The 18,602-nt window shown below is 42.9% G+C and overlaps 1 protein-coding gene across 6 annotated transcripts; it reads left to right on the top strand.

The window, feature by feature from the left end:
- Positions 1-768: 768 nt before the first annotated feature.
- On the top strand, positions 769-17,467 carry bdnf (brain-derived neurotrophic factor). 6 transcript variants are annotated; one of them, XM_043243064.1, is made up of 3 exons: positions 1,281-1,653; positions 2,385-2,434; positions 16,410-17,467. In XM_043243064.1, the coding sequence occupies exon 3, from the start codon at positions 16,431-16,433 to the stop codon at positions 17,241-17,243; it is 813 nt and encodes a 270-aa protein (XP_043098999.1). In that variant the 5' UTR covers positions 1,281-1,653; positions 2,385-2,434; positions 16,410-16,430; the 3' UTR covers positions 17,244-17,467. The 6 variants fall into 6 exon arrangements, with proteins under 6 accessions (XP_043098998.1, XP_043098999.1, XP_043098994.1 ...); XM_043243063.1 differs by lacking the exons at positions 1,281-1,653; positions 2,385-2,434 and adding an exon at positions 769-988; XM_043243059.1 differs by lacking the exon at positions 2,385-2,434.
- The last annotated feature ends 1,135 nt before the right edge of the window (positions 17,468-18,602 follow it).

The raw sequence follows: 18,602 nt of genomic DNA, 5'->3' as shown, positions 1-18,602 counted from the left end.
AGAAAGTAATTGAATACATCTTAGAAAGAAACAGTGATCGTATAGGGTATGTAATGGGACCAGAAAAAGTACTGTATTGTAAGGGCTTTGTATCTGTATCGTAACTTCTTCAATCCATAAAGACATGGTATAAAACACATTAAAAGAGCATTTAGAAGCTCTGAAGAAAAGCTGTCTCTGGTTGCTTTATATCTTAAGCAGACTGGCAGGGATGAGAGATGCAGTTGTGCGTAATCAACTTTTTCTTGAAGTAAAGCAAACCCAAGACGACAACAGACAAACACACGCAGACGCAGCCCGTCATTTCCTGATGATACGAGGGCATCAATTGTCGGGTACATGCTATCATATCCCACTACTGACTAACAAGAAAATCAGTTCGATTGTGATGGTTACTGGCAGTAATCCAGGGCCTTATGCTGATGTTTGGATGGATGAATGAACTTGTTGAATCAAAACAGCAACTTGTGAGTCCTTCAGTAGTGTTTACGTGAGAAAGGGCTCCGTCCACCGAGCTTTTGAACTTGTTCTCCCTTTCTTTCCTCCCAGCTCGTTCCCTGTGCGTGTCCGTGTTGCCTAAGCATACTGTTTACTGTTGCTCCGAGTTATAAATATAATAGCGTTTCATGTCTTTTACAACTCTCCGACTCGAACGAATCTTGGCTCATATGCGGGTAAATACCACCTATTACTCATGTTACTTTCCAGCACATTTGTAGGACACATCCAAGCATAGCGCCTCGTCACTGCATAACAATTAGATGTCTGAGTGTTCGCGCTCTGATGGAATTTTACTGATAACAGACAACGGTCGTACTTGGATTTCGTGACTTCCATTTCGTTCCTTATGTCAAGATAAAGGCGTACGGGGGGAAATAACGTTGTCATTTCTTTAAGTTGACAGCGTGCCTCAAGACTGACGAGGATTCAGCTTTTTTCTTTTCCTGTAGTATACACATAACGAAGCTCAAATCTGTATTGCACAGATGTAAGTATGGTACTTAAAACCACGTTTTTCCTCTCTCGTGTTTGGCTTTGAATAGCACAGCTTTGTAGCAGCAGCAACAAGTCTCCCGAGAACTTGGTCCTACTTGGCAGAAAATAATATTGTGAAATGCGATCTTACCTGACTGGGAACACAGCCAGATTGAAAAATGTCTTGAACTGTACCGGCTTCGCGTAATGTTGACATATCACGCGCAATGCACGCACAGACGCGCGAGGAAAAAAAAAAAGTGCACATTGCTCTCTTGGATGCGCAACTTTTCTTATGGTCATTCATTTTCACTCAGCGTCTCGGGGTTGTAGTTGCTACCTAAACTTGACCGCCTTCGCGTCTTTCAATCACGTAAGAGCACTAACGGCTTTTCTCTGAGCGAGGGCACTGCGTAAATCTGTATAGGGGTTTTGGGTAAATCGCGACTGGTTGCTATTTGTCCTGTCGGCACAGTCACCAAGGTGTTAGAGAGTTTAAGCACGCGGATATTGCAAAGGGTTATTAGATTCATAAGTCACCCAAGTGGTGGGCGATCTTCTGAGCACGGCAGAAGTTCTCATATGATGACTTCAAACAAGACACATTACCTACCAGCATCTGTTGGAGTGTGTGGATATTAAGACACTTCTATCTCCAGGACAGCATAGGGGAACATGGTAAGTAGAACGGAAATACTACACTTAAAGGAATAATTACTCTAAAAGGCATGGCTTGTGTTTACACTGTAGGGTTGGTATCAAAAGAACAGATTTTCATGTACGACATATACGAGTGCTCTCGTGCTTATGGACCCTAACGCTGAAGGCTACTTACACGAGGGTTTAGGTTTACTAACACGAATGTAAAACTTTGTAATGCTGCTGTTTTCTGTGATTCGTAGGTAGAGAATACAACTGAAAAAAACCCTAACGCAGGCACATAAACAGCCGTAGAGTATATACATTCTAATTGGGTTTGTGCCTTTGTTGCGCTATGTGCCAATCTGCGCTTTGATGCCCGTTGGGCTTTTAAGCCTTTATACTGAATATCGTTTTTACAAGTGCTCTCTCTGTAAGTCAAAAAGCAACATGTGTAGATATGTCCATCTGCCCCGCAGGACAAAAGCAGAGCACCAAGGCGCTATTACTGTGTGATTTGGGGACATGTGTTTCAAGCCTTTTGGGGGGACTCCACTTTAGAGGGTTATGAGCGACTTTTCAGATAAGCGATTCTTTTGTTAAGAAAGCGACCGGCCAACATGTGATCAAATATTAACAGGACGGGCTTGCCAATGATATATTCACGTGACAAGGCGTGGGGAAGCAATAGAGTAAAGCAATATCAAGTGGCACTTAACGAAAGTATAGATTTTTGCCTCTAAGTAACCTTAGCTGTGCTATGATTTCAGCACTTTGGACAGAGGCACCGGAGTCGTTGAACGCTGCGGACTAACACGGAGTGAGTGGACATCGCCTTTTGTGTTTTGCAGTTCTTTTGCCAAAGCTAGGGAATTGTTTGACTTTTTCCTTCTTTTTTTCGCTTTCGGAGGGAGACCGGTGAAAAAAAAAACAAAAAAAACAAACGCGAGGAAAAGAACCAGTCGATAGTGGGCTGCTTACTTTGCGCTTGGAGTTTTGTCGCCACTTAGAGCATGTGAAAGTTGCAATGGTAGAGCTGCTGTAGTGTACGCGTACTTTGCAAGCTCCACTTGGTGCACAGCGTTAACTTTGGGAAATGCAAGTGTTGGTCTTGGAGATCTAACCACTGATAGTGGTTGTCAGCTCTTAAAAAGGTAAGACCTGTTTGTTTTATTCTCCACTTCACAAGCAGCCCTTCTTGGGCAGATGTTTTACTTCTGTGTAGAGAAATGGCACCTCTTTACGCATTTTAACTTTGATCGGTGGTTACGGAGAGGGAAAATGTTGCGCTGTGAGGAAGAGCTTTGGGTAGAGATGGTAGAGGGAAGGCACTGAATCACGAGGGAAATGTTAAACTTACGTTATCCTTTTACATTATTCCTCTACTTTGCTCGTACGGTTTAACGCCGTGACTAGAGCAGAAAACCAAACGGTGGCAAAGTTGTTTAAATGAACTGCCACAGCTCTGTCACGAATTCATTGAAAAGGAATAATGTATTAATTGATGTATCTCGCAGTTCACCCCTATGGAGACGTTCATACTGAGCGGTTATTTTGCGTCTGTTGTTTTTTACGGCACGATGCAAAAACTGTAAGTAAATAGTGCATGTAAGTGCGTAAACAGCTGACTTTCCGTCCTCGTCGTAATCAAATGCTTGCGGAATTCTTGCAGTCTTAAATGCGCAATTGACTAGCACACGCTTTTCTTTGCTTGCTGAATAATGGGGCTTGTCTTTAATAAAATATACGACTCAGCACGAGCTACCTCCTACTTATTGTCTTGCTGAAAACGAAAAGAGCCAGATCTATCTATCTACCTACCTATCTATCTATCTATCTATCTATCTATCTATCTATCTATCTATCTATCTATCTATCTATCTATCTATCTATCTATCTCTCTAGCTGTCATTCTCATCATCCTTTCTTATCAGCTAAATGTTGTTTTCGTTAGCATGGAGGGATAATTTATTCGTTGAATCGATCCTAAAGTGGTGCAACCAGCCCTATCAATGTAATCGCGTCTGTAGCATCTCCGCACTTCGTCATCGTGGACATATTGCTAGTGTTTTTACTACGGACCGCTTCTCCGTTTCATTCATCCCGAGGTTTCCACTCCTCTCCTCCAGCATCACCTGCTCATCTCGCTCCCCAGCGCACAGGTCTGTCTGTGCACACGCCGAACAGTTGGGAACCACTTAGAGCTAAAAGCTTTCTCCACAGATAACATATCGTGTAAAAGTATTTTGAATCGCCTCGCCAAAAATAGCCCGATGCTCAAAAACACCGCGCGTGTGTTCGTGCGTTCGTATATATATATATTTCCAGTTAAAGTGAATAAGAATTTGGATAGGCGTGGTCAGATTTTGTTCAGACTGGGTTAGATGGAGCCACCGATAAGATTGCCTGATAAGGAAATGGCTGAGAGGGTGTCACGCGTATTGTGGAGAAAGCTGAAGAAAAGCTGTGCAAGACAGAGGCGAAATTAGGACAGTCAGCGTTTTAAAGGAGCCTTTCGCTGATGATTTTCTGACTTTTATGCCGACTAAGTTTAGGAATTCGTCTCAGATGCTGAGAGGGATGAGCGGAGGATATTGGCTACGGTCGCCTTTTTTTTCTTTGTATCCAAGAATCTGATTAAAGGGTGAAGCGATTGAATGACAAACAGACAGACATGAAAGCCCACGGGCGCCTCAGCACTGCGTTAATCAAGAGTCTATCAGGCGGAAGACATTCAGTGTGTCATTTAGCTGCTTTTAAATGATCCTTATGCCTGTTTCTCTTTGTCCGGCAGCGCTAGCTTCTTTCAGCACTGCTAAATCGGTAATTTCTCCATTAAACATTTTTTTTCCTTATTATAATCGCACGAAACGTGTTGTCGAGAAAATCTCTGTTGCTACAAAAACAATGTATCGAACATCTGACTTTAAAGTGACATAAATCGCGCAGGACAGGAGCGTATGTTTTTGGATAAGTCCGAAAATAATAGCAGCTGCTCCTAGCTGTGACTAGATTTTTTATTTTATTTTTTAATTGCCGTTTTGTCGTTGCAATCTCCGTGGTGTCATTGTTGTTTTCGGGCAAATGTTGTGAACATTATTGTTGACATGCAACGAAACGGTCACGACCGCCGTTTCCACGAGCAAACACTTCGCGCATAATTTCAGCCCTGTGTTTTTCAACGAAAAAATGCTCGACTTTGATCACAAAATAATCCAGCGGTGAATGCTTAAATACTTATGCATCGTTATATGAAATCTGTGAATATTTCTTAGCTTTGTTTAGAGTGAAATGTTGTTGTTATTAAACGATTATTTGTGTGTGATTTTATTACACCCCTGACTGCTCGGAGTCATGTTTTCATTTATTGAATGCATTTTTTTTTTATTTCTAAAGATAACCGTGCATAAATATATATATATATTTATAATATAATTTTAGTTCATGAGACAGAGAGGGATAGAGATGTGGGTTGGTGGTGTGGGTGTGGGCATGCGGGGAGGGGGCTGGAGGCGGATGCGGGGAGGGTGGGGGTGCTGGGGATGGCACGACACACTTTGTATGTACGGAAGGTTTTTTATAGAACTTTCTGCAATGTACGTCATCGGATCAGTCCATAAATGGGGTTGTGTTATCTAGCTGAGAATCTCCCTCTCCGCCCCCCTCCCCTCCGCTCCCCGATCGCTGCAGAGTTAAGGGTGGGCGTCAATAACAAATCTGAGCTTGGTAGGTTTCAATTCAGACATCACATAATGCCATTGTGGCATTACATTTTTACAGTTTAATCCGCGTTTCCTTCATCCCCGTTTGACTGACCGCCGATTTACGATTTTCAGCTTTATTTACGAACCAAATATGAAAATCGTTTTGTTTGCGGAGAGCTGATTTCTTAATTAACTTTTATAAAGACGTGCCGAGTTATTGCGCCCCAGCTTTACTCGCGGGAGGAATTTATTATAGGCCTACTGAATATGCAGAGTTCCTATGGGAAATAAAAGCCAGCGCGTGTCACAACTGCGAAAAAGGAAAAGGTCCGTTTTATTATTTACCCAGCGCCCCCCCCCCTTACCTTAAAAAGACTCTATTTCGCGCACAGCAATAGTCTCACAATTTCGTGAAAAGCAATAGTAATAACTATAAAAATACCAAGCATCACACTGAGATTAATCACAATTTTATTAAATGCTAATTTCCTGGTGCCAAAAATGATTTGAATGGCACTTCCGACGCTTTGAGTGTTCATGATACCGTTTGGACAAGTCTAAAGACATTAAGTAAAGCAGCATCTCCGATCGTGGATATTCTGCGCAAGGAAACCACGAGAGGTTTGAGGGATTGGGCGCGCGCTCAAGCTGGAGCGTGACTTGCGGCGCTCTAGCGCAAAGCGCTCGTTCTGCAAGAGGTCGTGTGATATCTCCACTTTATGGTGTAATTCCTCCACAACCTGCTTGCAAACGACGCTTGATATGATTGCTGTATTCCGTGAGACTTCTGAAAAGAACTTTCCCATTTAGGGTGCTGCGACCCCCTTGTGTTTGCTTTTAACGTTTGGTTAAAAAGGGGTGTTTGTGTGTCTGTGAATGGATATGGGATGCATATATTGTTGACCTCCAGCATATATCTGCGTCCTAATTCAAAGAGTTTGATGGGGTCTGTATGATGAGCTTTGCTACTTGTTTGCCACCCACCTGTGTGCTTTACTCACTTGATATAAAATGGAGTGGCACTTGCCTCTCTGTATGTGAATAGCTACAGAGCAGCATTAGTGCTGGTGCCTGGCAACTAAAGCTCCGCCAAGGAATCCTCTAACTATTCGACAACGTCAATGCTTGGGTATGTATATGCAGAACTTCTCTAACATGTTTGCAATTTGCCTCTGTGGATGTTGGTTAAGAATGTCATCCGGACTGTGTTTGTGTTTGAGCGTGACTTTGATAGACTTGCCTAACGTTATTTTTAAGGGCTCTAACACAAGGTTGTTGAACAAAGCAAACTTTTTTTTTCCACATTTGAATGTTTAACATTTCTTAGAGGTCATTTAGACTGCAGTTACTTTCCAACTGCTTTGTAGAACAGTGATTTTCATTCTTCACGGACGCTTGAGTTCTTCATTTCTTATTTTTGTTTGTAACAATGAATAAGTTTAGCGTACGGTCAACAGTCGGGGTTACTTTTGGTGCTATTTCAAATCCAAAGCATTTCTGTTCGTGTGCGTTCATTTTTATATGTCTACAGTATATTAATATGTGCTTATTTGAAATTGATATACGAACTACACAGTAACCACAAAAGACAGGCTGCAATAGTTCATGACAAAAAGTGTCTAGCTAATTATGTAAATATACTCACCCTTGACACATAAGGGTTTGTTGGGCAAGCAAAAGGCTAGATTACCAGAGGATGTGTGTACAAAGGGATAAAGTGCAGGAGAGGGCTTATACCCCACGGATACATTACCAGTGTAGCTGGTGTATGCTGCAAGGGATAGATTACAGTTGCGTGGATTGTATAGCTCATTGTGTCTATGTGCTAAAGTGGATATCTAAGTGTGTAGTCCTATAATGTAGCTGCTATAAGTCAAGACTTTGAGATCTTTATCTTACACGACTGGCCACTGTTGACCACCACCAGCCCATTATTGATAACAGCGACCTGTTGCATCCTGCTATTAGAGAGATGAGCACTGCGCAATTCTTCAGTGTACAAAGTGGGTCTCAGATGAGACAGCGACGTGAGTCACACCAAGCGCTGCCCAGACTCCCTTCCCTAAAGACAGCGAGCCGAAAAAACAGAGACAGACACCCAGGAATGGGCAAACTTAAGTTCCACTAAGTGACTCACTCGTTTCAAAGCGGTGACAAAATGGAAAGATGGGACACTTGAGCGAGTGTACATACTCAAACGTCCGCTCCACATTACAGACTAAACAACACTAAATCATTGTCATTGACTGAGTTTTTTAAAGTATACTCTGCATGATTTACGTTTCTTCATTCATATTTTTTGTTTACAGTTGGCTTATGTGGGAAATGTTTGTGAAGACTCAGATACACTCTTAAAAAGTAAAGGGGGAAGGGGGGTCTATCTAACCATAGATAGAACCAATAAAGAACCATTATTTTTAAGAGTGTTTTGAGTGTGCAATCTGTCGCCATGCTGACACTCATTTTGTGTTTTATTTTTGTTTTTGGTTGTACAGCGCTGATGGTCAGAAATGACATTGTTCACTTTGTCGTGCTCTGTGACAGTACTGTGATGTGTTTGATACATTTTGTAAACTGACGCACTATGAACTGCTCTAGTTTTCTCATTTTCTAGTTTCTAGCATTGGCCCGAAGCTCTTTTGTTTTCTCAAAAAGCCATCACCTCTGTTTTTACAGCTAGTTTCGACACTCTAAAAGTTTGTTATCTTGCCCTGGAGTAGCGGGAAGTGTTTCACCGTTTCAGGTTTGTACAGGACGCAGATCTCCTCCAACATGTTCAGAGAGATGCTTCTTTAGGTGTCACAAGGCAACTTCAAAATCCTATATGGCCATTGTGTGGAAGACCTGTTCTGTCAGCTCCAGGATGGGATATGCTACGATGGGTCAAGACAGAACACAAGACAACAGATGGCGAGTTTTTGAGAAAGCTGAGGTGACGTCATTAGCGACCCGACCTATTGGATAGAGACACGGCCATCGCTTCTGACGCCGCTCCGACTCTCTCAACATTCAACGCTTTGAACACGCCGATCCTGATGGTCAAGTTTCAGTAAATGATTCAGCTCTAATGTCCATACTGTATGTTTTGTCTTCATTTTATGGACCCTAAAGTTTCCACAAAGTTGCAGCAAATGAAATTCAAGGTCTTCCCCCGGTTCATCTCTTGCTGTATTCTCATTAGTCCATATGTCCACTTTGTGGTTATCTTAGTTCTGTCTGTGGTGCGGGTGTCAACTTTGTGCTGTATGTGCAGTTCTGAATGAGATCCATGTTGTTTTTGTGCTCCTAATGAGAAGCAGAGTGATTTATTTATGGATTACCTAGCTGGAACAGCCTTAATGCGCAGTGTGAGAGTGTGCATGAGTGTGTGTGTGTGTGTGTGTGTGTGTGTGTGTGTGTGTGTGCATTTTACCTCTCTTGGAGTCATGTCGCTCAGTAATTGCTGATGCAACTCTTTGTCATCCAGGGTTTGCCCTCTCCTCCTGTGAACCTATGGGATGAGTTATATTCTACTTGGCTTGTCCCTATAGGAGAGAGGAAGGGGCTGTAAGCATAAGTATGTCAAAACAAGTGAAGGTGAAAGTATATTCATGAAAGTATTCAAGTTAAGTAGTTCAAGAAGGTAGAGGATGAGAAGGAGAGCATGAAACAGAATGACGGAAATGGAAAGAGATATAGAGAGAGGGAGTTAGTGTGCATATGTGTGTGCGAGGAGGCAGGTGTTAGCATCCACTCCCATGCTGGGAACAGCTAGGTTTGAAACCGCTCCACCTCATTACCTTATGCAGAGAATAATCATCATCACTATACACCAAACTCATCAATATAAATCTTGCATTGGATGAGATCCAAAAGCACTTGGAGCTTTAGAGTCATGGTGAAAGTATGGGGCTAATGATGTGGTGTATAGCATGGGGTGAAAGAACAAGGAGTAGTTCTCCTAAACTCCTCCTGGAAGGTCATGTGAAATACTGCAAAGAATAAACGGTAAAGCGGCAGTTGAATAGCAAAATCGTATCATCACCTTATTAGTTGGAACATCTTTGACCATTTACCTTACAAATAGCAAACAAACCACTCCCATTATTGGAGGAACATAACTGACACTGGAAGAACAATGAATAGTATTAAAAGCAATGAACCAACATCTGGCACATAAGCTCCTTTGGCAGACAGAGGGTCTCGAGCTGACAATAGTTTAAAATATCACATACAGAGAGGGCCGGGGAATAATAGGTCCTTGATGTGGCGGGGCCAAGGAGTGAGCTCTTTACTTTGAAGCTACCTTTGTGGAGTCACAATTGCAAATATCAATTTCAGCAGATGATCTATAGTCTTGTCACAAAAAGGTGTTTCATATTAACCTAACGGCTGTCCATTAGGAAGCTGCTGCAGCATTCGGTGGCAGCCAATGATTTTAAAGTGGAATGAACTATGGAGATTTAGATGGCCAATGCAATAAGTTAAAACCATAAATTATCTTTTGAAATGAGAACTGCGATTGTGATAACTTAAACCCATAAATTATTATTTTACCGGTTGTACAAAATAAGCTTTCTGCATCAAAATAAAACTAGACTCGAAGTGTTCACGTGCAGCCATGAATTGCTCGTGTCTGAATGCAAATAGTCAACAAAAATGAAATAAAACTGAATGGTTCGCTTTTGTAAACAAGGAAGCGTATTTTTTTTATATATAGCCACCTTCATTGATAAAAACGAAGCCCATGCTGACTCGTTGGTAATCGGTTGAAGGTGCACTTAAGAGAGAAGATGCGATGGCATAAAAAAACGATGAACAGCCTATGGAAAAGCACACTCAGATTCAACACATCCAGGAATTAAAAAGTTTCTCTCATGTGTTGCTCTTTAGCTCTCGGTAAACGCCACAATAACACACTTTCCGGTTATTCATTAGGAATAAGCGTCTCACTCGGTTCGGTTGGCGCTCGGTCGCGCTCGCGCTGGAGTCACATGTTGCAACGTCACGCAGTAGTTACTGTTGTCGCGAGGAATGAAGCCTTCATTTCAAGCTGGAGAGCTCTCTCAATGCGCACTACACAGCGAGCGCTCACCATGCCATCCAACTGCTTCAACCCAACTCCAAAGGATCCGCTCAGTCATGGGAGTCCATTACCTCAACCATGCAATTTCCACCATCAATAATTTAATCTATTTGCTCAAAAGCTGAAGAGACAACTTGCAGCTGCTGCTTGGCAAAGAGCGGGCGAATATCGCAAAATAGTTACGCGGAGGGCTTATCCAAAACATCCCAGATGACACTGTCCTGCTGAATGGTCTCCTTTACGACTGGACAGTAAAGGTAGGTTTTTTTGCCCGGAATAGAGTGATTACGGCAGGTTTTGTGTTGACTGCGTCTGAAATGGGAAGGCGAGTTAAGAAAGTAATCAAGTGTTGGATCATGCAGCGGCAACATGAAACGCTATCCTCGCGTTCATTAATAAGATACGGCGTTATTATGTTGATTGAGTTCCTGATAGGGGTCAGCAGGAGCAAAAAGTTGTTTTGCTCAATTATCCAGAGCTATTAGCTGTTTATCCTTCCCGCGTTTGCGTGTTCAGTTGCTTAATTGTTAGTTTGGTGATATTTGCTGGACACGGGCATAAAGGACGCGGGTATTTTATTGCTATATCATTTTTACTCGTTGGTGGCGTAAAAAAAAGTATCGCCAAACGGCGCGCAACAGTATATTTACGCATAAGGACAGATTGTTTATACAGTTTAAGCGAAAACTGCGCGCGAACGTTCAGAGAATAAATGCGTTTCGTGAAATCAATGAGACTTGAAGAACATGAAACTTGAGATCGTCGTTTAGGTTTACCGTGTGGAGTCTAGCCTTCCCCTGGAACAGATAAAGTCCCGAAGCGAAGATAAAGTTTTCACATTAAAAACTAACCAATTGTAGTTCTGGGCTGCTTTTGGATGCGAAAGTGGGCAAATGGTTTAAACTTAAGCGTGCTAGTTTATTTTCTCAAAATCGCAATCGACTTTGTAGTAATGCGTACTGTTGTTTACAAAGCTGTTTATTCTGACCAGCAAGTGAAGATTATTATCATATTGTGGGTATATGGCCTATTATATTAAAGATATATATATACACACACACACGTTGGTTTTAGACGAAAAGCGTGATGTAGGATGAAGCAGAGAAAACAAGCCTATTAACTGTTATTAATCTGCGTCCTCTGTGCAAGCGTATGTTTATGTGTCAGAAAGAGAAAGAGATGTTTCTAATGGTCTACGCATTTCTGCTCGCCTCCACTTCAAATGCGCTTTATGTAGGCTAGACGAACGCGCCATCTAGTGCCACAATGTCGTAAAGCCTGTTAACGAGTTAAGGATGGATTCTGTGGATGCCGCTGGTTTAAGACAATCGTGTGTCCCAGACACCGCTTTTCTAGTTTATAAAATCTGAAATTGGACCCAAGGTTCATAGCAGCTATAACGGCACAGGCCTATTCCCAGCACCATCGCGGCTTTAGAAGTTTTTAGATAGATGGCACCCGCAGGATGTTTCAAATTCCTTAGAAAGTTCCAGGAAAAAAACTCAATCTCTACCAACATATAGAGTGGCAAATCTTAGATGATATTTTCCTCGCGGATCCGGTTCGCCAATGCGTTGCCCTTTCTCCTGTTACGAGAAAAGAAGAAACTTATACATAAATTATCACAGCACTAATGTTTAATTTGTCTTTGTCTTCTGCCTTTCAGCAATAGAGGCGCATGTGCTGTCGCGAACTAATGAGCTTCTTTTACGACGACTTACAGTGGGGTCGTCAATTTCGTAGGAATTTTTAAAGGATATTTAAACTGCTGTTTATGATTGCATTAAGGATCCTTCTCACGCATCTACTAGTTCGCCAAACGTCAATTATTTAAGACCTTATAAAAGCGTTTATTATAACATAGCCCACTGTGATTACGCTGTCTGTCGTGAAGTAACCGCCCGATATGGATCACACTGCACGTGCGCGGCATACTGTTGTCATGGTTACCTCAGACGTCTCTTCCGTCCGTTGTTCGACAACAGGTGAAAACTCGCGAGCCGATTAACTCAGAATCGAACTTTTATGAATGATTTTGATAAAACCGTATATACTTGGGCAAATAACGTAAAGCCAAACACTCCGTCACATTGACGTAAACCACTGCATGTCTTATTCGAAACAGTTTGTTTCCCTTCTAGTAGACTCTTCCAGCTTCTGTTTTATATTCTTCACCATAGATGATAAAGTGTTAAAGAGATAAAGAGTGTTATTTTGCAGTTGTCTCTTGATGTGGTACCGCTAATGCCAGATTGTGAATATTACGGATTCCACATTTTAATGCCTCAAAGTCAGAATAATAATTAACACCTGTGTGAGCTTAGGTGATGCACGCTACAGTGTTCTTGTCATTCTAAAATCTTTTCTCAGGCCACAAGCCTTTTCCCCAACTTTTCTTTTCTTTTCAAATATTTAATCGCACGTTGTTAAATATCTTTGTCCTGAAAGAGTGAATGCCTTTTTTCATTTTTTTCTTTAGAGTGCTAAGAATAGCTTCTGAAAAGTGTCTGTTACCACAATTCTTTTAAGTTAGAAAAGTCTTATCCGTCTGTCATGAGCGGTTTTTGGTTTTTAATCCCTTTATGGCATGGAGATTTAAGCAAATACAGTTGTGGGGGAATCAAGATCATGCAGACCAATCTATCCAGTCCTACCTGCCCATTTCCAAACAATTGAGCAGGTGCATGTGGTCTTTTTGCCAAAACCATAGAACTGCCACTCATGCCCAATTAAAGTACAATCGTGTTTTACAGTGAAAGGCGTTTGAACGTGCTCCTACCCGAGCCCCGACCAAATACAGCTGTGTGGATGAAGTATTTCATCAAGCATTCTGTACCTTACTTTGTAGATAGAGAGCTTGAAAGATCACTGGTTTGTCATGTGAGAGGTTTGATTGATGGAAACCTGGTTTGTTGTACTGTATATTCAATGCCTCATAATGAATCTGGCTTCAAAGGCTTAACAAGTGGGACACAAAGAGCTTGAATTAACAGCTTTGTTTACCTACCAGTTGAACCAATTATTTCGCCATCAACCATGTAAGTCATCTTTTTTTATTTTGGACATTTAAACACACCTGAACCCGTGACTGGATTCTTCTTTGTGGCGGCTACAACCGCATCGCCACTCGTGCTCTGTGACCCATCGAGAACACCTGTACCGCCCGTGTACACAAACATAACTCATGTTTGCACATCATATGACAGGATATTGATATCGCATTATCATGCGCAGCTCAAACGCACGCATATTAAAAGCAGAACAAACATGTCCGTCAAGGTAATCTTGTCTTCCCTCGCCGCTTTGAATGAGACAGAAGGTCTCGGTTATTGCCAACTCAGTCCCAGAGCAATAAAGTGATTCATCGTCTAGATTACCGTTTAACAGGAAGTTGATTGAGAGCATAATCCATATTGATTCTCCTGATGGAAACAGGAAATAGCAGAGTTAGAAATAAAATCGTTTGTTGTTCCTGGTGAGAAGGGACCCCAGAGGAAAATGGAAAGCAATTGCGAGCTGATGAGTGGCACTGCCCCCTAGCACCCGCTCCTTCTAGCCCCACCGCCCTTTTCCTCTCATCCCCTTTGAGACCAGAGAGAGACGTCATCAGGGTTGTTGTGCTCTCGGCCTCCACCCCCTGCCACACAACTACACACCGGTGCTCTAGTCTAATTAGGAGGAAAAGCTACAGTTTAGCCAGCGCTGTGTGCTAAAGTTCAGTAGTCAACAGTAACTGACTTTCGCCCCTTATGCGTGACACCTCGAAGCAGTGTAGCTCTGTAATATATTTAAGGTTATGTATTACCGGTAGGATTTGGAAGAGAGATGGCATTGGCACTCCGCCTGCTGTCAGGTAGGGCAACAGAAGGGATTTGCGTGTCAGCATGACTGATGCTGGTATTTCATTCAGAAGCCTTTGCAATATATATAAATACTTCTCTCATTAGGGAGACGACAGATGTTTGCTAATTGGGATCATCCTGAAACTGGGGCGTTACTGGGCTGTGCCGCTCCGTGTGTGCGTAAAACCCACATTAAGGTTGTCTTGAGAGCAGGAACGCTGACAATAATCCATCCGTCCCTCCACAGGCGCGACACATCTGGAGGAATGAAATAAGACAGAATCATTGAATAATCCTCAGGCAGGCACTTTAAATTCCTCGCTATATTCAGCAGAGGTAATTGCTGACAATGTAAGAAGCTTTTTCCATTACGGGGAAAGCTGACAGACTGAAGTATCTTTTCATGCCTGCAGAAGCAGCTTGTACACACATTTTGCACGCTGCCTGATTTGATTAAGATTGATCTGTCCTCCACAGCTGTATCCTCGGCTCTGGGTTTTTCCATGCTTGTTTTTGACCATTTGAGAGGAGAGATTAAAGATGCTCCCACCTCATCTCCCTAGCCAAACACACACACACACACACACACGCTGGCGCTCACACGCTCCCTCACTCACACACACACACACACACACACCCCTCGTGGACTGCGACGTCACTGAGCGAGGGGACTTTGAGCTCATTAAGTAGAGGGCTGTGATATTCTGAATCGAGACTGTGGGACTCCCAACCGGCCTATTTATAGAAAGCACATCTCCATGGCAGTCATCGCTGCGCTAGCAAATCGCAGCCGTGGCCCCAGACACCAATTAAGAATGAAACAAATGCCTTTTAGACAGGGCGTGTCCCTCCTTCTCTCCTACCGGCCCGTACTGCCTTCTGCTCTGGGACTGGATCCTCCCTCTGCCTCTTCCTGAGGCTGCGTGGGGCATCGGGAGGACAGCACACAGAGAACTGGCGAAACCTTGATGCGGTGCTGGATATTTTTAAATGCACTCCCCCCTCCACCCCCTTTCCCCACCCCTACCTCTCCCCTTCTCCTTCTCCGTAGAAAAGTGAGAGTAATGGGTATTTTTTGTTGTTGTGTATGCATGTTCCCCTGTCTGTTCGTATGCGCTGGGATGCCTTTGGATGCAATGAATCGCAGTGACTCATAGAGGGACTTCAGAGAGGTAAGAGAAAGCTGCAGAGAGGAAGGGAGAGAGGAGGAATCAAATAGGTTAACGGTTTCCTGGAATTTTCATTTAGTTGCGTTGTTTTCATAGTCTGGAAAAAAAAACGCATTATTGATTAGAACGTGGCAGTTTGCATGTAGATATGAATGAGCGAATGAATGACTGGGGTCTTTCTGCATCTCTCCTTCTCTGTGGATCTTTCTTTAATCACTCCATTCTAGTTCGTTCTCTGCATTCTTACTTTGCCTTTCCTTATCTCTCTGTCTCCTTCAGTTTTGAACTCTTAGTGGGAAAGATAATCATCACCTTGCTGTGTGGGTTTGTTCTTCCAAAAGAATCCAGCTCAGCCGATTCCAAAGAAGTTTAGATGTTTTTGTACATTTGGGAAGCATGTAAAGTTAATCCATAACTATTATTATAGCCCTAGAAATTAAAATAAGTAACATTTTTACGATTTCAGTAGTAGCAATTATGTTATTGCAGTAACATCAGTATTGAATTACTCGTGAAAAACCTCGATTATAGAAGTTGTTCTTTCAGATTTTGACTTGTCACCTATATCTGTTCTGTGGGGAGCAAGGAGGAGGAAGGGAAGGGGAAGAGAGAGACGGAGGAGAGTGGGAGCAGTTCTCTTGTGTCCTTTTAATGATACTCCAGGGTCTCTGAATTTAGCCTGCTGGTGGGGGAAGGGGGGCACAAACGTGCAGGTGTGTGTGCAGGGACGGAGAAAGCGCGCAGTGTTAGTTGCGCTCCCACGGGCCCGTAACTAAAAATGAAACAAAGAAATAACAAGTTGACACGTTTTGTTTGTGTCGTAGTTTGTAGCGCATTGTCGCGGAAACGGTTCGCGGAGCTACTCTGGGCACAATAACACATGGCTGTTAAAGAAGGTGTTTAACGTAATGTCTATTGCAGTATGGTGAATGTAAATGATTGCTTTACGTTGTGTTTTCTCTTCCTCCTCTCCCTCCCCCCATCCCTCTTGTCTTTTCCCTTTTGCTGTCTCCAGTTCCAACAGGTTAGAAGAGTGATGACCATCCTGTTCGTTACTATGGTTATTTCATACTTCAGTTGCATGAGAGCTGCGCCCATGAGAGAGATCCCGGGCGTACAGGGGGGCCACCGGGCCGAGGGCTACCTGGGTGCCGCTGCCGCCGCCGCCGCTGCCGTCACCTCAGGCAGCCGAGGCCACGGGACTCCACAGAGTGGGGGCGGGCTGCCCTCGCTCACGGACACTTTCGAGCAGGTGATTGAGGAGTTGCTTGAGGTGGAAGGAGAGGCGACGCAGCAACTGGGGCCCGGGGTCGACCAGGGCCAAGGAGGGAGCGGTCCCGCAGCCGTGGCTGACTCGAAGGACGTTGACATGTACGCCTCGCGGGTGATGATCAGCAACCAAGTGCCTTTGGAGCCGCCGTTACTCTTTCTCTTGGAGGAATACAAAAACTACCTGGACGCCGCCAACATGTCGATGCGCGTGCGGCGGCACTCGGACCCCGCGCGGCGAAGGGAGCTCAGCGTTTGTGACAGTATTAGCCAGTGGGTGACGGCTCTGGACAAAAAGACGGCCATAGATATGTCGGGCCAGACGGTCACCGTCCTGGAGAAGGTCCCCGTGACTAACGGTCAGCTGAAGCAATACTTTTACGAGACCAAATGCAACCCCTTGGGGTACACAAAGGAGGGCTGCCGAGGAATAGACAAGCGGCACTATAACTCGCAATGCCGGACAACCCAGTCTTACGTGCGAGCCCTTACCATGGATAGCAAAAGGAAGATCGGCTGGCGGTTTATACGGATAGACACTTCGTGTGTATGCACATTGACCATTAAGAGGGGCAGATAGTGTACACAATGTATAGATTTTATTGAGAGTTCTAAAAAAGAGACATAAAATAAAAAAATATCTATTTGTGTAAATACATAACAGGGTAAATTATTCCGTCAGATGAAAATTTTATGGACTGCATGTAAAAAAGATGAAGTTTATACAGTAAAAGTGATACTACAGTCTATTTATTGAACATATTCATGATCTTGTAAACAATTAAAAAAAGATCTGATCAGTCATTCGCGCCCAGTTCAAATTACTATATCACATTCCTCGAGACATTGTGTTTTTTACGTTGCCAAGATTTTGAGAGATGAGGAGAGGAGGGGGTGAGGAAGAATTACATTCAAGGAAAAAAAAAGAAAAAAAAAAAAACTTGCATGCTGCTTCAATTGTGAATTGAGAAACTGTCCACTTTGGGAAAACAAGGAATCGATTTCCGACCAAAACATTCCGTTTACATTCTCAACCGTAACAGGATTTCCTCCTCTCAGTACTCTGTCTGTTTACTATCCTCAACTTCTCAAGGTAATGTTGGAAATACATACTATGTCAAGGTGCTGTTGTCAAAGCTTTGCTGTTTATTTTTTTATCCCCACAAGATGAAAAAATATATATAAAATATATATAAAATTTATTCATTGACATGTGTTCTGGATTAATATAATTCATTTTGTATGTTGTGAAGTTGTTTGCAATATTAAATTGAAATATTTGAAGAAATAAAATTACTATAGGCAACTGAAAAACAAAACCAATGTCAATAAAGTTTGAGCTCTCCCTTTGCAGGTCTAAATTTGGCACAAGCTTTGGAGAGAACCTCTTCTCTCTCAGCGAACAAACAGTGGATCCTACATTCAAAAGCGACAGAGATCCATTGAAGTACCTCCTATTCTCTCACCATATATAAATACCAGTGCATTCGAGAGGATCAAACGCTAGTTTGAGGAATTTCACAAATGCAGATGAAGCAGATTCAAACTTGAAAGTAGATTCAGTTCTCTTCCACAGAAGAACAAACAGTCTAAAATGTTCTCAGGTAAGACCTATTGTACCCTTGGCATGTAAATTCTATGGAAACCAGTCCCTCACGTAACGATGTCCAGTCAGAGGGTACAGGTCGTCATCGCTAGCACTGAGAGATTAGGATTTTCTTTTGTCTGAAAGATAGATCAATGGAGTCAACACTCCACTGCACTCTACATGAATCTGATACACCTGAACACAGACACAGACCTATACACAAGCCTGCTTTCCTTCAAAGGCTGTTATCAGACAACAGAACAGAAACTGTGTGACACTGATACACTGCCACAGATAAGGGAGGACACGGAGTTTCATCTGTTTATGGTAAGTATCTCACTGCATCATAAG

Source organism: Puntigrus tetrazona, chromosome 7 (genome assembly GCF_018831695.1).
Source record: "Puntigrus tetrazona isolate hp1 chromosome 7, ASM1883169v1, whole genome shotgun sequence".
Taxonomy (NCBI): domain Eukaryota; kingdom Metazoa; phylum Chordata; class Actinopteri; order Cypriniformes; family Cyprinidae; genus Puntigrus; species Puntigrus tetrazona.
This window is presented reverse-complemented; position numbering and strand designations above follow the sequence as displayed.